The following is an 18377-nucleotide window of genomic DNA, read 5'->3' as shown; positions in this document are numbered from 1 at the left end:
GAGTGAGTCAATGCACACCGAGTCTTGGATTCCAGTGAGTCACCCCACGTTGCCTGCTGACCTCGACCGGAGCCCGACACCGGAGACCCTCCGGCTGGGATCTGTGGGCTGGGGCCGGAGTGCCCGTCAGACACTGGCCGTGCTGACCCGGAGACCAGAACCAGGGCGTGTGGCCGCACGCTGGCCCGAGCCCGTCTCCAGGTGTGTGTTCATCCTTGAGGTGCAGAATTTGAGCCTGTGTGTTGTTCACGTAGGCTTCCGTGTGCGAAGCAAAAGGGAACCTTTTCCGTGTCCCTGGGTGCCTTTCTCTCTGAGTCCGGGACCTCAGCAGATCTGGAGGTTACAGGTCACCGCTTGAGGGGTGCTCCGGGACATCATGTCACGTGTGGCCCCCAGGCCAAGCTCCTGGTGTTGCCAAGCCTGGGCCGAGCCCTCAGAATGTCTTTTTTTTTTTTTTTTTTTAATTTTTCTTTAATGTTTGTTTATTTTTGAAAGGGAGAGACAGAGTGCGAGTGGGGGAGGGGCAGAGAGAGAGGGAGGCACAGAATCCAAAGCAGGCTCCAGTCTCTGAGCTGTCAGCACAGAGCCGGATGCGGGACTCGAACTCACAAACAGTGAGATCAGACCTGAGCTGAAGTCAGACGCTTAACCAACTGAGCCACCCAGGCGCCCCAAGCCCTCAGAATGTATTGTGTCTGTCTCCTGGTGGCCCGGCAGGGGGACTGTGAAGTCAGAAGGCTGGCCCACTGGGCACACTTGTGAGCCTTATCCTGTTGGACGCACACAGGGCTAGACCCGGAAGGGGCTGGGCTTGGGGCTTCCGGGCTGAGGCTGAGGCTGAGCTCCAGGGACTGGAACTCCCTACTCCCATCTTAGACCGTGCGCCCCTACACCGCTGCTCCCTGTCTCTCTGCTCCTGGCCCGGATGGCACAGAGCTCGGCTCCTTCCTCCAGGAGCAGGGCCCCTTATCCGGGACTTTAGAGCACCGCCATCATTCCTGTTTGCACATTCCGTATCCAGCCTCCAAAGGCCCCGGGAGCCCTGGGCCTCGTAGAGCTAGCTCCAGGCTGTGCTCGTGGGCCTGTGGTCAGCACGTACTTGTCATGGCTGCCTCGGGGGACTTGGGCGGCACCTGTGCCCTTTCCCAGTGCCCGGCCCACCTGGGGCACCCGGCACCGTCATGTGGCCGTGTTCCTGCTCCTTCCTTGGCTCCGGCCGACTCTTGCCTCCAACGTTCCTGCTCGCAGATGGCGGTCTGGTCACCACGTGAGCCATCTCCCTGTGGACCAAAACTTGCCTGGTGTCCGGTGTGGTCCCCCAGTGTCCTCATGGCACCCGTGTGCCATTAATCTCGCGGCTTCCCCGAAGCGGGAGCGGCTCTGACTTCCCTGCCCCGGGGCTTCTGTGGGCCTGTGGTGTTTCTCCAGAGGAAAGGTGAGGGTGGAGAGCTGAGATGTGTGGCTCCTCACAGAGCCTCTGGCCGGTCCCGCGGGCTGCTCACGCTGGGGACAGCGGTCGGCTGGCGAGTGCCCCGCAGGGCCCGGGGCTGGCGTGCAAACCAGGTGTGTCAGGAGACGGGCGGGGTCTCGGTGACTGCCGCTGGGTGGGGAGCGTGGGTGGAGCTTTGGGCCATGTCCTACGAGGTGGGGACTTGGGACCTCCAGGCCGGTGGCCGGGGCAGGCGTCTGCTTGGGACCCAGTGGAGCTGAGCTTGTTCTCTGGAACCTCTTGGTCCCATGCAGGCCCTCCTTTATAAAGCAACCTTAAGTTGTCGCCTGTCAGTCTTCTTTGGGAAGCTCGGCTGTCTCCCGGTACTGGTGGAGTTGACGTTTTTTATTTTTATTTTTATGTTTTTGGTTTTGGTTTTTATCTTTTCAAAAAAAATTTTTTTTTAAATTTTTTTTAGGTTTTTTTATTTATTCATCTTGAGAGGGACAGAGTGAGCAGGGGAGGGAGGGAGAGAGAGGGGGAGAGAGAATCCCAAGCAGGCTCTGCACCATCAGCGCAGAGCCCGAGGTGGGGCTCGAACTCACGAAACCATGAGATCATGACCTGAGCCGAAACCGAGAGCTAGATGCTGAGCCACCCAGGTGCCCCCCCAAAAAAAATTTTTTTAATGCTTATTTATTTTTGAGAGAGAGAGAGTGCAAATGGGGGAAGGGAAGAGAGAGATGGAGACCTAGAATCCGAAGCAGGCTCCAGGCTCCGAGCTGTCGGCACAGAGCCCGACGGGAGGCCTGAACTCACGAGCCAAACTGTGAGATCATGACCCGAGCCGAAGTGGGAAACTTAATCGACTGAGCCACCCAGGCACCCATGTTTTTTATTTCGTGTGGGGTATTTTTCTTTTAAGCCTAGAAAGCAGAGTGTTACAGTAAGTCCTTCCAAGTCACGGGGGAAATGACTTTGGTCGTCTCTGGACACCACCTTCGCTCCACGAATCTTACCTTCCCGGAAAGATGTCGTGTGCTAAAGCTGAGCATACTCAAGCAGGGTATGAGCATACTTGGCGGGGGGGGGGGGGGGGGGGCGAGGTCACGGTCAGGCCCTCTTGACCCCAGTCTGCAGATGGCTTCTCCTGCCTCCCAGATCTTGCACGTACCTCGGGTAGCCCCACTGCACTTGACTGCGGCAGGTGGGTGGGGGGTCGCTTCTGGGGGGCTCTGGGAATCCATAGGCCCCCCCCGAGCCACAGCCGACCTCGGAAGCATGGCCTGCACTCGGCCTGTGTGAGCGCCGGACCAGCGGGGTGTTTGGAGCGGCGGGGCAGAGGTGGACCTGTCCTGGAGGCTCTCCCGTCGCTCTCGCCCACCCTGGTGAGTGGGGCCTTTCCTCCTGGGACCGCCCCTTCTCCAGCCGTGTCGGACCCAGAAAGGCTCACTGGTTATTCTGAACGGATACATTTTAGAGTCGACGGACGTGCCCTTCAGAAAAAGGTATTGAGTCCTGGCTCAGAGTGCGTGCAGGTGAGTGGCAGGCTCTCCCTGGCTCCTGGGGCAGGTCGCCCCGCGGGCTCCTCCCCCGCGGACTCTGCAGGACCAGAGTTCCTGCTCCCCGGGGAGAGCCTGGTGGGCCGGGCGCAGGCAGGGCAGAAATAGCAGCATCCACTGCTGTGGCGGCACAAATACCGCAGCGTTGGTCCGACGTGTGCGCGTCTGAAAACAGCTGCAGGAGGAGACGGCCTCATAGAATGTGGGGTTTGTCGTACTGAATTACTGAGGGCAGCGTCTGTGATGAGCCGCGGCTCCTTCACGGGAGGGATGGGGTCGGGGACGAGGCCCCCCCCCCCCCCCAGCCGTCAGCAGCGCCTCTGGCACCGCAACCTGGGCGGCCCCGACGGCACCCTCCTCTGAAGAGGTCGCGGAGCCGCCGCCTCCATGGCTTTCTCTCCGTCTGTGCCAGCGGCCCTGGGCTCGTCCAGCTCAGTGGGTGACGCTGGAGGCGGACGATCGCACCCGGGCTGTGCGGAGCCGGGCCCTCAGGGGCCTGGGCCCTCTGCAAGGTCGTTGGGTGAGGGGTGGGAGGCGCAGGCGCCCCCTTCGAGTCGGTGACGGGGCCTCACCTCTGCAGCCACAGGTGCACGGGTCTGGCTTGGGGGTCGGCTGTCTGCAGGCCGCCCTCAAGCTGCCCTCACGCGGCCCCCAGCCCGCCCTCCCCCCACCGCCAACGTGGCTCAAGCCGGTTTCGCTGACGATTCGGTCGCGTTCACCAGTTAGGAACCACCGTCTCCCAGCGGCCGGCGTGAGTGGCCGGCAGGCTGGCGGGACCGTGGCCCGTGTGCCCTGTGCTCCCCAGCCCCTCTTGCTGTGTGCTGTGCCCACTCGCCCCCTCCTCCCCTGCGCAGGGCAGGGCCGCAGGAACTGCCTGACCCCTTTTGCTCTTGGGTCTTTGTCTCGTCCAGGTGGTGCTCTGGGTTGGCCTGGGCATCCTGGTGGTCAGCACACACACTACCCTGTCCGTGAGCGAGGAGGCCCCTGTGGACTTGGCCGAGGAAGCCCCGGCCGGCCGGCTGGAAGAGGCCGAGGGCATCATAGAGGCAGAGGCAGCCCGGCTCCCAGGTATGCAGCTCCCAGGGGCGCGGCTCCCAGGGGCGCACACGGCCCCGCAGCCTCCTCGGGGCACCCTGGCGGCATCACCTCAGGGTCGTGGTGTGCAGAAGGCGCTTTCCAGGTTGTCTCACCTGCCCCTGTCCTGTTGGGGTGGTAAGTGGGGCAGGGGGCCTCCAGGGCAGGGTACGGCCACCTGCTTGCCAGGGGACAGATGGCAGATGGTGGGCAGCAGACAGCAGGGTTGAGATCTCCTTGCCCACCATTCGGTGCGCCCACAGGTAAGCGGATGAGCGGGTGTTACCACATTTGCTTGCTCTGTTGTGAGTTTGTAGGGTTCGAGCCAGGTCTTGCCTGGACAAAGTCAGCAATGCCCTTGGCTTTGTTCGATGTTCCGCATTGCTCTCGGCACCCCCGCCTCCGCCCCGACGTCGATGGGTGATGACCCACACGGCCTGCTACATCCGCGGGCCAGCCTCGGAAGGCCCGCTGGGCTGTGGCTCTGTCACACCCCACCTGTGGCCGTGCCCATGGGGTGCAGGGTGGTTTCTGAGCGTGACTTGCCAGGGTACAGAAGGGGGTCCATTGTGTCCGGAGTCGGTTGGAAGAGAAGAGGTTTCTTTGAGCCTGTGGTCCTTCCGGGCAAAGCTGGGAGGCGTGCGGGGAGGACCTCCTCCGTGCTGGGCCCTCACCCCCAGCGGTGGCCCTGCACGGCGTCAGGCTTGGGCACCGGCGGGCTGTGCTTCCGTGGTAGCGTTCACTCTGGGGGCTCCTGCTCTGGCGACAGTTGTATGCATCCGCGCTAGCAGTGTGCCTGTGCGTGTCTGACTCCCCTCCCCTGCAAAGAGACCCCCACTTGGATTGAGATTCGCCAGGCTGCCTGCCAGGCTTACCCCTCGGGAGGAGGCCCCCTAGGGGAGGCTGTTTGCTCGTGGGTTTCAGGTGTCTGTCGACGCCGATAGCTAAGGAGTGCCTGCCCTAGGTGGGAGCCCCGGTCTCCCCCCCCTACCGTGACTGATAAAAGAGAAGGTCCCAAAGGGCTGGCGAGAGAATTGCCAGCAGTTGAAGGCACACGGCCCTTGGATGTGTTGCCGTGTCTGTCTCTGGCCTTGAGAGCCCCTGGCTGCGTCAGCGCAGCCCACAGACTCCCCTACGGGAGAACAGTCCGTCCTGGGGCTCAGAGGAGCCGGCTCTGCTCTCTTCTGCCTTCTTGGGGTGGCGAGGGCCGGCGGAAAGATCCCCCTTCTGGGATCCCTGCGGAGAGGACCCTGAGAATGGCAGCGTTTGCCAGAGAAACAAATCAGGGTGGTCAGAAGCTGCCTGAGCGTCCCGCCCCGAGTTGCACGGGTTGGGCAGTTTGGGTGGAGAAAGTCCACTCGAAGAGGGAAGTGGGTGGCCTGCACCTGCCACGCTGACGGCCCGCCAGGTCTCTCACCACCAGGCATCTTGGGTGCTTTGGGGATGATCCTGGCAGAACTGGACTCGGGCACCGGTGTCCCCATCTCAGCCGGCTGTGGGTTTTCCAGCATCCGTCAGCACCCGGCTGCCTGTCCCCGTGGCCGCCGTAGTCCACGGCCTGTGTCAGCAGCTGCGTCCTGTCATGGAGGCGGGCTGTGGGCCCTTGGCTCACCTGGAGCCCGCCGAGGGCACATCTGGTTTCCATTTCTTCCACGAGGCTGTAACGAAACACATGGCCCCCCTTGGAACCACATGCCGTTTGTTTTTAGCGCGTTCTCCGTTTTTCTCGCCCCGGCCTCCCCCGTAATTGATGGGTTGCCTCGTTGAAGCAGAGCTGGGACCGCGGGCCCTGCCCCGTCCGTGTGCACGCCCTGTCGGACTTCTGCCCGTCAGCCGGAGTGGGGTTTTATTGGTCTCTTTGATGTTGGAGAGGCCAGAATGGTGCCGGCTTTCCTTAGAGCCCCAAGCGGGCCCCGGGACAGATGATGGCGGTCCTGCCCTGCTGGGGACGCACGTAACCGGCACCCATGGCCGGGCACCCCTGGGGAGCAGAGCCCCGGACGCGCAGGTGTGGCAAACAGCGAGTGTGGAGGAACGAGGTTGCTGATTCCCGTGAGGCAATTATCTGTTAAAAAGGCTAATTAGGCCATTTATCTCCTCTATCTGATGGCACCCTAGAGGGTCTGGCTGGGCAGGTCGGGTTCTGTAACTTGTTTGGCTCCCTCCTCTGAATGTGCCACGTCCCCTCTCCTCTTTCCCCTCCCAGCGTTCCCTCCCCGCCCCGCATCCCCACTGTGCATGTGTCAGAGCCCCCATGGCCCACACTGTCCCCGCCAGTGCCCTGCGGGGGCACGGCTGGCTTCTGCTCTGTGGGGGAGGAACAAGAAGAGCCAGGACGGGCCCTGCGGGTGTTGGGCCGGAGCGCGGGCCACACGGTGGCCGTGCCTGTGGACTCAGGTGGCAGAGGGTGACCGCCGGCCCGAGTGGCAGCTCGCCACTGGGCCCCCTCGCCCCACACCCTCTCGCCCGAGGACTCACCCCTGCACACAGGCGCGAAAGCGCGTGCACTCTGTGACAGATGCCAGTGCGTGTGAGGGGGACGTGGCTCCACACGCGTCCGCCTTCTCTCAGCCGGGGCAGCGGGGCCCCACCTCGGCTCTCCCGGGTCCCGGCCGCTGTGCTGCCCCCATGGTTTCTGCCCGCGGCGGGACACGGCAGTGTGCAGTGAGATAACTCCGCCAGCCCCGCTGTGCCGGGTTCAGGGGGGACCCGTGGGGCAGGGAGGGCACTGCCCCCGGTGTGCGGCCCTGAGCGACCTGGACCTGCCCTCGGAGTCCCCCCTCCAGCTGCTCTCCCGGGAGAACCGGGCCCATGGTGTTTCTTGCACCCTTGGGAAGGCGGGAGAAGGCCGTCATCGCGACGCGGTCAAGTCCAGGACAGTGCGGTTCAGACAGACGCGCTTGCTAAGCCGCTCACAGCAACGTCCAGGCAGGTGTTTCCAAGGAGCGCTGGAAACCGGTCACCAGAAAGTTCCCTAAAAGCGGGGCCCGGCTTCCTCAAGCACCGTCAGGCAGCTGCTCTTGCTTTATGACGTGGTCCTGGGGCCCTGTGCGTGTCCTGAATCGGGGTTCCCCTCTGGTTGACAGGGACCCTGTGTCTGTGGACTCGGGCGTGATTGGAAAGGTCCCGTTACTTTGGTGCTTGATGGTCTGAGGTGATTGCCTTCCATCCTGACCACTGAGTGCCCGGAGACAGGCCCGTGATGCCGGTGATCAGCAGCGTGTACCCCAACTCAGAACGGGGTTCTGGAGGGGAGAGCCAACAAGGAGGCACCCCCAGTCCCTGGTCCTCAAGTGCAGACTTCCTGGGGGCAGGGGGCAGGGGGCAGGGCTGCTCTGGGGGCTGTGCCCCCCCAGACTGCGTCCCCGATTCCAAACACAGAGCCCGGGGCACAGTTCCGGGAGCTCCTGGCGTCCAGCTCACTGAGCCAGAATCACGGACTCGATGCCTATGCTGGACGCTGGAAAGGAAAGTCTGACGAGTAACCATCTGTCGGCCCGTCTTGGGGCGCTCCCAGCCCGCAGCACAGTCAGGAGGGTGCGCGGGTCCCTGCCACCAGGCGGCGCAGTTCTAAGTGTGGCACAAGACCCCTGAGAACCAGCCCGTCCCCGCCCCGGGTAGCATGAGGCACAGACACGGGATTTTCCTGGGTCGTCAGTGGTCGCTGGTAACCAGGGGCCACAACCCTGAGGCTGAGTGACGGGGTCGCTGGAGAAGCCAAGGTGCCTCTCTGCTCACTGGGCCATTTCCTGTGTGTGCGGCCCCAGCAGACTGGTGAGCACGGGCTGCTTTTCAGTCACTGATTCCGAGGGTTGGTTTGCTGCGCCAGGAGGCATGGCTGGCAAGCTGTGCCCTACGAAGAGCCCCGTTCTAGGTGAGGAAGGACTGGTTGTTGCTGTGGACAGTGATGCCGGGGGTCAGGCCAGCAGCTGGGGGCGGGGTGCCGACACAGGGCTCCCCTCGGCCCAGACCACGCCAGGCCCTCCCTGCTCTCGTGGCGGACTCACCTCGTTCCCTGCTGAGACAGGACCACGCACAGGCCGCTCGGTCCCGTGCTAGCACGGCGGTTTTCTCTGCTTTCCCGTGTTTTTCCTTCCTCTCCTGGCCTTTTTTCTTAGCTCTGTAATCCACTGGTCAGACACCTTGATTTATTGGCGGTTCCTGTTGGAGCATGGGGCCCCGGGAAGGGGTTAATTGTGTGCCGGCGACCAGAACATTTTCACCTGCCCAGGCGACTTCACAAGCTTACTGTTATCAGCCACTTGGTTAAACTGTAGAGTTCGGAGTCTGCTTCCTGCCGGCTCGCCCCCGCCACCTGGCAGGGCCCCAGTTCGGTGAGGGCGCTATCCCAAGTTGTCGTGTGAGCGTGCCTCCTCCGGCTGGCGCATTGGGTCGGCCTGGGTAATTTCCTTCGGGAGAGGCCGGGCCCCGTCTGAACAGGATTGCTGTGACCCCAGCCTCCCCGCCTCGCCTCCCCCCAACCCTGCTCAGGCCAGCGGCACTGCTGCCCGCAGAGGACGAGTTGGGGAGCAGAGGGTGACATGGCGGGTTTTTTGGGGTTTTTTGAAGTTTCTTTTCCCAGGGTGTTTAGTTTCTGCCACATCTGCCTAACGTTTTCAGCGGAGACCATTTCCTAAGAGGCTCCGTTTTGGCCCCGGCGTGTGGGCCCCACGGTTGCTGTGCAGGTGAGCTGTGGCTCAGGATGGCTGTGTGGGGACAGGCCGCGGCACTCAGGCCGGGCCGGGGTGCCTCTTCCCAGGCTCTGCTGCTTGCCCTCGTCTTCCTTGGACGCTAATTTTCACCGTCTGCAGTACGACGTTGACAGATGGCACATCGGCCTCCCTAAGCATCTCCCGTTTCCGTGCTGGCCTGCAGCAAGGGCTTGAGTTAGGGCAGGGTGGTGGTTCCGGAGAAAGGGGGACCCTGGGCTGATGCCGGTGAAGCGCGGGCTCGTGCTGCCATCTGGTGGTGACGGCCAGCGTTACGCAGAGTGTTGCTCTTCTGTACCCAGTTAGGTGTAAGTTGCATCTTGAGCTATTTTTGTTATGAATACACGTGAAAAATGACGGCTTTCTGTGTTTAGCTGCTAACGATGGAGCAGGAGGAAGATAACTGCCGAGGCTCTGCCATTCGGCCAGGAAATGTGATTACAATCTAGGGAAAACCGCCCAGTTCCCGTGCCGATTGGCGGTGTGGCCATGTGGAAACCCTGCTCAATCAGCTGCGCGTGCTTACAGGCCAGAACCCGATGGTGGACGTGGCCGAGGACGGCCGAGACAAGCCGAAGCTGCCGAATAACAAAGAGGAGACGGAGCAGGCCCAGATTAAGGGCCCTGTGAACGTGCCCCCGAGGGAAGATGCCAAGAACAAACAGGAGGAGGTGCAGCTGGACCGCCCCGGCCAAGGTGGGGCGCGCGCCGGCAGGGCGGGGGAGGGGCCTGCCTCCGTTCTGGTCCTTTCGGCCTCCTTCCTTCTTTGATCCAGGTGGCTGTTCCTCCCCCGGCCGCAGCAGCCGGGCCCCTTTTGTAGTTTTCCAGGAGGAGTATCAGCGCTTGGACAAAAGTCCGACCCGTAAAAGGTGGCGCTTGCCAGCCCGTGTGCCACCGTCGGGCACTAGAACTCACTCCCCACCCCCACCCCCAGGATGGAGACCACCCTCCCCCGCCTGCTCCTCGACACACCCGTTTCCTTCCAGGCGCTGTGCTCCCGATGGGCGAGGCCCACCGCCACGAGCCCCCCGTCCCTCATGACAAGGTGGTGGTGGACGAGGGGGAGGACCAAGAAGAAGCAGAGGAGAAGGAGCGTCCGTCCAAGCACCTGGATGAAAAGGCTGTGGGCGGCAAGGCTCAGATGGCACCACCTCTGCCAGATTCAGAAAGAGAGAGACCCAGACAGGACCAGGGCTTGGAGGCAGCAGGTGGTCTCCCCAGAGAGCCCCAGAAGGTTCCAGAAGAAAATGGCCAGCCAGCCGTCGAGCCTGTGAAGGAGGACCGGGGGCCAGGAGACAGGGGTCTGCATCCGGGGCCCCAGGCCGTGCTCCCCGAGGGGCAGGACGCCCCGGCGGCGGGCGCAGGGGAGCGAGCAGGCGGGATCCCGCTGCCAGGCCGGGCTGCAGGGGCGGCGGGCGAGCTGGCGGAGAAGAATCAGCCCGGTGGGTGTCAGTGGGCTTGTCTCGGCAGACTCCTCTCCCTCGAGAGGCTCCCGTGCCGTGGGCCCCGCTGGGGGGGAGGGGGGCTGGGGCGGGGCCGTGGGGATTGATTGTCGTCACCGTAGTCCCTACTCTCTTGCTCGGTTCCCGAGACCGGCATGTCAGTAAGTGAGCGTAGCGGCCCCTTCAGCAGCTGTTGGGGAACCTGGGAGTCTGGTGGCTTGACAGCTACCGTGGTATCTGTCACACAGTTGTCTGCCGGACCACTAAACGTCAGGTGCCGCGCTGTGCCTGTGTGTGTGGGCGCACACGGGGGACGGGCGGGGAGTGCTTGACAGGTACCGCGTTGTTAAGTGCCGTCTGAGTGCTGGCCGGGACGGTTCTCGCATGTTAATTGGTGAAGGTGGTTAACGCTGGCTCCCTGCCACGAGCCCGTGAGCCTGTTAAATATGTTTTTACGACTTCCCCGGTAATCGTCAGGTTGGGTATGAGCCTGCTGACAGAGGGGCCACGTGGAGGGGGGTTTTAGGAAGCAGCTCCCCTCCTTGTCCCTCCTCTGCCGCCCTCTGCCCCCACCCCCTCCCCACCCGCCTGCCGCTTCCTTCTGAACTCTTTGCAAACCTCCAGAATCTTCGTGTGTGCAGGTGGGAAGGTTCCCCTCCCGGTGAAGCTGGCCCCCGAGCCTGGGCCGCAGGCAGAGCTGCGAGAACAGAGGAACGCGGAGGGCCAGGGCGCGGGCCAGGGCGCGGGCCAGGGCGGAGGCCACGCCGGCAGCAAACTGGAGGGTAAGGCCTTCGCTTTCTTGCCGCGTCCTCCCCGGGGCCCCGCGACGTCTGCCCCTCCCTGCCAGACCCACGGCGATGACGGAGAAGGAGCCCCCGCCGCAGGTGCCTGTCCTCCTGGGGGGTCCTTTCGAGGCGTCCCCAGCCCATCCCCCACCTCGGTACCTCCTGGTGTCCCCCTGAGGAGAGACTCGAACTACCCCCTCCCACCAGCAGCTTTCTCTCGGGCCCCTCCCTAGGCACGGTTTTTACGTCTCTTTCTCCCCTTAAGAGAACATCTGTCGCCCTGTCACACGGTTCTCCGTTCCCATTTGTAGCTCCTTGAAAGCAGCTACGCGCGTGTAGCGACGAGCGCCGCCAGGCGTAGGCGAGTTTGAGCGCCCAGACGCGGCTCATTTTCAGGATGTGTCTTCCCCATGACCCAGTTGGGCAGGGGGCTGTTGTTGCCCTTAGCTCGGGGGGAGATCTGTGCCACCCGCAGTGAAGACTGGCACCTGTCCCAAAACAAGAGTCTGTCTTGCTTTCCTCCAGCGGGTCATCTCCCTTTCGACCTTCGAGCCTCTTTGGGGGTGACCCCCTCCTAGCGGCCCCTCCCCGTTGGACACTGCCTCTGTAGCGTGGGTGGGGGCAGCCTTCCCGGCTCGTAATCTCCTGGTGACCGGGGGCCCTCTGTGCATGTGCTCGCCCGGTGAGAACCCAGCCCTGGCCTCACCGACTTTGTCTGAGGCGTGGCCCCCGTGAGCCCTGCGAGGACGTTTCTCCCTGTGCTCCCGGGGTCTGCGCGGGGATCTCGCTGGAGCAGCACTGGGGGCAGCTCCTGGTCCGCATGCCTCGCCTCCCCCCCCCCCCCCCCCCGCCCCCCAGCTGCTTCCCAGCGGGTCTTGTGGGGTCAGCCAGCTCCAAGCACTGAGCCTGGGAATGTCTGCTGAACCTCTGAACAGCCAGACGCCTGAACCAAGAGGCCCTGGAGTTCGGGGGGTGCTTTAGGAATTTCACACGTGTTGCTTTGTCTTTGGTTTTAGTCTCCCTGTGTTTGTTGATTCCGGTCCTTATAATCTATTGCCTAAACCTGTTTGATGCTTTTGATTTGTTTTTCTTTCTGAAAAGAGAATTTTCACAGTTTCCTATTCTGCCTTTCTTCCGTATGCCTCTCAATGGGATGAACAGCTGAAATCAAAAAGATAGTAGCAGGTACGAATCCAGAGGAGCGCGTCCTGATAGAAAGCCTGCTTGCGGAGGGGACAGAGATGCCACAGGCAGGCCGCCCGTGACAGCCAGACCCCGGGGGCCACACACGTAGCCTGTCCCCCGGGCTCGGCCCCAGCCCCGTAGCTGGGGTCCCCCTGGCGCCCCGACTCACGGCTTGTCACAAGCGGCCCGGCCCTGGAGGGCAGCGGGTGCTGTCTGTAAGTGCCATTGGCTTCCGGCGTCCCCTGAGGACGGGGCCCATGTGCGACTCCTGCCGCGTGCGTGGCCCCGCGTGAATCTGTGTGTCTGTTGCATTGCGTCCGCGAGGCCGGTGCCCGTGGTCCCGGGGGCCGGGCTCTGCCTGTGGGCACGGCCCGCCACCACTCCGGTTCACATCTGCCCCGTGTGTCGCTTCCGGCTGGACGTGACACGGTGTCACCTCACTCCTCTTCCAGCATCCGTCCGGTCCCCCAAGGGGCCGCGCAGGATGGGGCCTGCCTCCTCCAGCACTGCGGACGGGTGGTTTGGGCAGCACGTGGGGCTGTCCTTGTACCGTTGACCGTGATGTGGCCATGAGCCACAGGTACCCAGGGCGACAGCGAGGCCCACGGCTCAGGTGGCTGGTCTAGAGCCCCGTGGAGATGGCGCGGGGTACTTCCTTCACGCAAACGGGGCGCGTGGAGCCCCGCGTCGGTCTATGGAATGTGGCTCGGGCAGGCGTCTTCATGACCTTAGGGTGTCCGGATGGGCGCCTGGGGAGCGGGGGCTGCTGAGGGGCCCTGTCCTCTGCCTGGCCCTGCCTTCTGTGTCACCTGGTCCTCCTGTCCTCCCTGAGGGTCTGGCTCAGCATACTCCTCATTGGCCTCTGGGGGAAGGCCACCGCGGCCCCTGGGAGGAGGCCAACCCCGTGCTATTGTAGCACGTCACAGGTCACCATCGGGGAGGACGGGCCAGCACTTCTGCGCGTGCCCGGCCGTGGGGCCCGGTCGGGATGTTTGCGTGACCACTCACGGAACGTTTTTCTCCGTTCCGAATTTTCCCCCCGACCGGCCCTAACCGCTCACATCATCTTCCACGGCCTCCTCAGTAGAGACACGCGTGTTGTAGAAGTTGCATAAGCTGTGGCTGCTCGCTGCGAAAAGCTGACCCAGCGCCAAAGCATCTGTAGCGGACACGAGCTCCCGTGTGCCCGCCGGTGGCTGCCGGGCGCTCGGACTCCAGGCCTCTTCCTGGGCCCTTGTTCTGCGTCGGTGGTACAAAGAGAGCACGGCGGGCCCTCTTACACGCACCTGCTGCTCTGGCCTCCTCCCATTCCAGCCTGGCACTCCTCTAGGGCCGGCCTGCAGCCCGTCTCCCGAGCGGCAGGCAGGGGCAGCGTCGGGACCCCTGTGCGCCAGCAGCCGGCCTCTGGTCCGTCAGGTCGCGGGTCTGGTCCCTGCTGGAAAGGAAGGCAACTGTTTGCCTTTTTTTTTTTTTTTTTTTTTTTTAATCTTTATTTTTGAGAGACAGACACAGCGCACAAGCGGGGGAGGGGCAGGGAGAGAGGGAGACACAGAGTCTGACGCAGGCTCCAGGCTCTGAGCTGTCAGCACAGAGCCCGATGCAGGGTTTGAACCCACAAACCGTGAGATCATGACCCGAGCTGATGTCGGACACTTAACTGAGCCCCCCCAGGAGCCCCAAATTCTGTTTGTTTCTGAAGTTCTCAACTTGACAGACGCTTTCTTAGAGAATTGGTATTGTTTTCGTAGAACAGTCTGCAGTTTAAATCACCCAGCCCAGAAGGCCACCATCACTGCCATCGTGGCCCAGAACCTTCTCTGGGGCTTTTCTCAGCCTTTATTCCCAGCAAGTGACAATCAAAGCAGCTGGGACCCCGCCGGGCGTGGCTAAACCACAGGCCCACATGAGCCGGCACCGGTGCAGGGTGTGCTGGGGTGTGTCTCCCCCTCCCCCCGCAGGCGACCCGGTGGTGTGGCCGCACGTCTCGCACTCCCCTCCGGCCGGCACAGCCCCCGTGCGGCGGGGCCGGCTCTCACCGCGCGTTCTCCCAACAGAAGCTGGCCGGGCGGAGATGCTGGACCACGCCGTCCTGCTGCAGGTGATCAAGGAGCAGCAGGTGCAGCAGAAGCGGCTGCTGGACCAGCAGGAGAAGCTGCTGGCGGTGATCGAGGAGCAGCACAAGGAGATCCACCAGCAGAGGCAGGACGGCGAGGAGGGCAAGTCGGGGCCGGGTCGGGAAGGGGGTGGTCCCCGGACGCAGGATGCCGGCAGCGTCTCCCCGTGTCCCCGTGTGGCTGGGTGCGTGGCTCCAGGGCCTAGAGTCCCCCTGGGCACTTGTGTTTCTTAACACGGCTGCGCTGGCCAGTTCTCCTTTCCAGTCCCTTCGTCAGCAGCTTCTCACTTCTGTAGCCAAACCGGTGGCCTCCTTCATTTGCAGCTGAAGTGCCGCCCGAGCCTGGAGTGGCCGCGCCCAGGGGGAAGGAGCTGGAGGCCCCCGGCGAGGAGACCGTGGAGCACCCCCCCCAACAGCCTTTGGAAGCCGCGCTCGGAGCTCCGGGGCGACCCCCCGCTCCGCCCCAGGGGCACGGCCAGCGCTCCGCGGAGGAGCCCGTGGGGGCCGCGGGCAGAGCTCCGGCCGGTCCTCCTGGCGCGGCCGACGCGGAGCCCCGGGCTGCCCCGGCTGAGCCGAGGGAGGGCCGGCCGGGCGTCGTGCCTGAGGCAGCGGGCGCCGGCATGCGGGAGCGGGTGCCCGTGCCGGGCCCTGCTGAGGCGCCCAGGACCCCAGAGAAGCTCGTCGCCGGCGAGTTCCCGGAGCAGGGTCAGGACATTTTTGGCGGAGGCTCCCGCGAAAGGAGGAAATCCAGAAAAGAGGTGGCAGCCACTGGTGCCGGGGTTCGGAAGGAGGCAGATGCGCTGGAGGCGAGGGAGATAAGGGACCCGCGTGTGAAGTCGCAGCCAGTCATCCGAGACCAGGGGCCTGCAGGCCTGGCCAGCAAGCCCGGAGGAGCGGCCCCCCGGGCCCAGGCCGAGACCCGGCAGCTGGGGCACCGGGCTGTTTCCGCACTGGGTCAGGCTGGGCAGCAGGGCGGTCACCTGGAGGCCAGAAAGGAGGCCCCTGGCGGGGACCGTGTGCCTGCTCAGGGGGAGGACGCTGCCGTCCAAGAACCTGAGCAGAGGCCAGACCCAGATCTTGGGCCCAAACCAGCCATCCCCGGGGCCCAGAAGCCAGACTACGCCAAACCCAACCGAGACCTGAAAGTCCAGGCCGGTTCTGACCTTCGGAGGAGACGGCGGGATGTGGCTCCTGGGGCAGAGGGAGCCCCAGCCCCGAAGGACAGGGTCATCATCAGCTTCAACCCTCTCCCGGATGTGCAGGTCAACGATCTCCGGAGTGCCCTAGAGACCCAGCTCCGCCAGGCTGCAGGGGGTGCTTTGCGGGTGGTCCATGGTCGCCAGATTAAGCAGCTGGCTGAGGCCCTGGAGGATCCCTGAGCACCCCTGATGGCCACCGTCCTCCTGGCTGGTGTCACCCAGCCACACCGGGACCACGTGGGCGCGGAGTTCCAGAGTTCACACCCTGGGTGGGAGTCTGAAAGACCTCTCCCTGTGGCCTCGTTTCCAGACAGCTTGTGCCTGTGCTATCCCGCCTCTCGTCCAAGTGACTGAGCTCGCTGCGGCCTCGAGGAGAAACGGCCACTCGCCAAGACTCCGACGATGCAGCGTCCGGTTGGGGCCTCGAGAGAGGCCGGCCGGGGACCACAGCCCCGACAGGGGCTCGGGGAGAGCGAGAGCCCCCCCGTCTGCCCGACTCCCAGTTGCTCTAACTGTTCGTTGCTCACGCGATGTTCTGAGTGTTGTGGAAAACCCTAATACACACTGCCACCACCTGGCTGCTCAGTGGACGCTGCTTCGTGTCGGTGGGGCACCGGGCACGGGGCTGGGCTGCCCACGGGGTCAGAGAGCTGCCCGGGCGCACACCCGCCCCTGCCCCTTCGAGCTCTGCTCTGCGTGCTCCACTCCCTGCGTTTCCCAAACCAGAAAGTGGTTTTAAACATAACCAACGGCGCGATGTCTGGTTAGCGGGGCCGGCGTCGAGGAGCCCCTGTGGCCAGCATAGAGCTGCAACAGGCGGCCGGAGAACCCCTGTTGACCAAACCTCACGGCTGACACGGAAACTGGACCCCACGCAGCCCCGGAAAGACCCTGTGAGCAGGCGGGGTGGTGTCTGGGGGAGACTTTCAGGGAACAGAAGCCCAAGGCTGCCCCCGGCTTTTCGGAGGCTGGTCGGGGGGCAGGTGTGACTGGCACGTGCGGGGGTTGCCCGCCTTCAAGCTCAGGCCTGTGCCAGCTCCGTCCCACGTGTATGCCCCACACCCCTTCCGAGGGCAGGGGCCCTGGGTGCGGCTGCTCCCTGACAGCTGGCCAGGGGTGCCTGGGCGGTGGAAGGACCACAGCTGCCCAGGCAGCTCCAGCCGTCGCTTCATCTGTCCTCCCCCGCACCTTCGAAATCGTGTAGTTTTTTCTGTCCTTGGACGGCTTGAGGACCAGAAATTAGTAATAAAAGGAGGGGAGGGAGAGGAGCACTGCTTCTTCAGAGGAAAGCCCCTGGTGAGCCTTGGGTGAGGAGGGGTCTTGGGTGTTTCCTATCCTTTTTTAAGTAAAAATTCCAAACAAACCACGCTCAGTGGGAAGACACCTTTTGGATGTTTCCCTAGGATCCGAACTCCGTTAAGTTTTTAGAGTGGGATTTTATTTCCAAACATATTTACCCAGGTACATTCTAGACCCGAGTTTCGCGTCTTCCTGGAGGTCCTGCCATCCTGCAACTTCCTTCCAGGGCAGGGGCAGGGTCGTGCTGCCCTTGGATACTCTGGTCCTGGTCCCACCCACACTCTCCCTGCCTCCTGGCTCTCACCTCCACCTCCTCCCCTGTCCACAGCCCTCGGGGAAGAACCTGGGACCTCTGGGTGGGGCCGCCTTGCCAGAACTGCAGAGAGCTGGGGTGGGGGGTGGGGACTGATCGCTGGTGCCAAGCAGGTGCGACGGGCAGTCTGGCTGAAGCAGCAAGCACAGCCGTCCGCGGGCGCCCCTCCTCGTGGGTAGCTGCCCTGAGCGAGTGGGGAAGGATCCTGCCTTCAAGGTTCCCATCTGAGGGCAGGGCCACCCGAGGGCTACCACCAGTGACCGGTACAGAGGCATACGAGGAATTGGGTGTGATGACAGCCGTATCCAGATGCCAGTTTCGTTGAATTTCCTTCCATAAACACACTCTTAAAGATGGGGCGAATTTAGCGAAGCCAGAAAGCAAACACAAAGGCCAAGGAACTTGGAAGGGATCTTGGTGTGTGGCCCAAAGGGGAGGGGCACATGGGAAGCACGAGACAGAATTGGGAGGCATGGGGGCAGGAGGGCACCTGGCAGGACGGTTCTGGAAGGGCCTGAGCCAGTGGCCAGTGGCCACCCACACACTCCACACGAGAGGCTGTCAGGACCTGGGACAGAGTGCAAGGGTCTAGAGCAACCCTCAAGGCTCCATGAGGAGCATTGTGATGGTGGTGGGGGTTGTGGTAAGGATCACTCGGCTCCCAGGCCCGCCCCTTCCCCCTCAGGCCCCTGGGGTGTGTGTGGGGTCAGCAGAGCGTAGTCACCTGCCCCCCTCCCCCCCCATCAGCATGTGGATGCTGGGGACTCTTGAGAGGCCAGGGGCTGGGTGGAGCCCAGGGGTAGCACAGCTGCCACACCCCTGGGAGGGGCTCTTGGAGCACAATGCCCAAGCGTCCAGCAGGTGGCACTCAGGACCCGTGGGATCCTCAGCCACAGGCACTGGGCGTCCTACTGGCTGTGTGTGCTGCACGTAAGCACTGCAGGGTGGGGTCAAGAGGGCTTGGGCTCTGACCCCAGAGGAGGCCGCAGAAGGGCAGACGCCCCACATGCTGTCACTGCTGCTGGGTTCCTAGGCCAGACCCTCTCTGGGCTGGCTGGTGCCTCACCCTCCCAGCCTCTAGAAGGGCAGCCCCTCCTTTTTTGCCTCTAAGTCCAGAAAAAGCACCTGAGTTTCCTTCCCTACGCCTGAATCTTTTCCTCACGGCGTTGACGTCCTTTGGTACATCCTGTAAACCGGTAACTACATTTGGGGGCTCTGTTAGATTCCAATAACGTGTTTGGGGTGCAAATTCTTTGACAAGTGTACT

At 63.3% G+C, this 18377-nt stretch overlaps 1 protein-coding gene across 4 annotated transcripts in view; it reads left to right on the top strand.

The window, feature by feature from the left end:
- The window catches only part of SLC38A10 (solute carrier family 38 member 10), a 46428-nt gene extending 29549 nt beyond the window's left edge, over positions 1-16879 (top strand). For 2 of the 4 annotated variants that reach the window (XM_042914684.1, XM_042914686.1), the window contains 7 exons: positions 3903-4059; positions 9303-9470; positions 9761-10216; positions 10858-10998; positions 12163-12186; positions 14241-14402; positions 14624-16879. In XM_042914684.1, the coding sequence (XP_042770618.1) occupies positions 3903-4059; positions 9303-9470; positions 9761-10216; positions 10858-10998; positions 12163-12186; positions 14241-14402; positions 14624-15678 (2163 nt within the window). In that variant the 3' untranslated portion in view covers positions 15679-16879. The remainder of the gene's footprint in view (positions 1-3902; positions 4060-9302; positions 9471-9760; positions 10217-10857; positions 10999-12162; positions 12187-14240; positions 14403-14623) is intronic. The other 2 variants (XM_042914687.1, XM_042914685.1) reach the window with 2 other exon arrangements.
- The last annotated feature ends 1498 nt before the right edge of the window (positions 16880-18377 follow it).

The sequence above is a fragment of the Panthera leo genome, chromosome E1 (assembly GCF_018350215.1).
Source record: "Panthera leo isolate Ple1 chromosome E1, P.leo_Ple1_pat1.1, whole genome shotgun sequence".
NCBI classification, from domain to species: Eukaryota; Metazoa; Chordata; class Mammalia; order Carnivora; family Felidae; genus Panthera; species Panthera leo.
The sequence above is the reverse complement of the archived record's forward strand: the minus strand, read 5'-3'. Positions and strand labels throughout refer to the sequence as shown.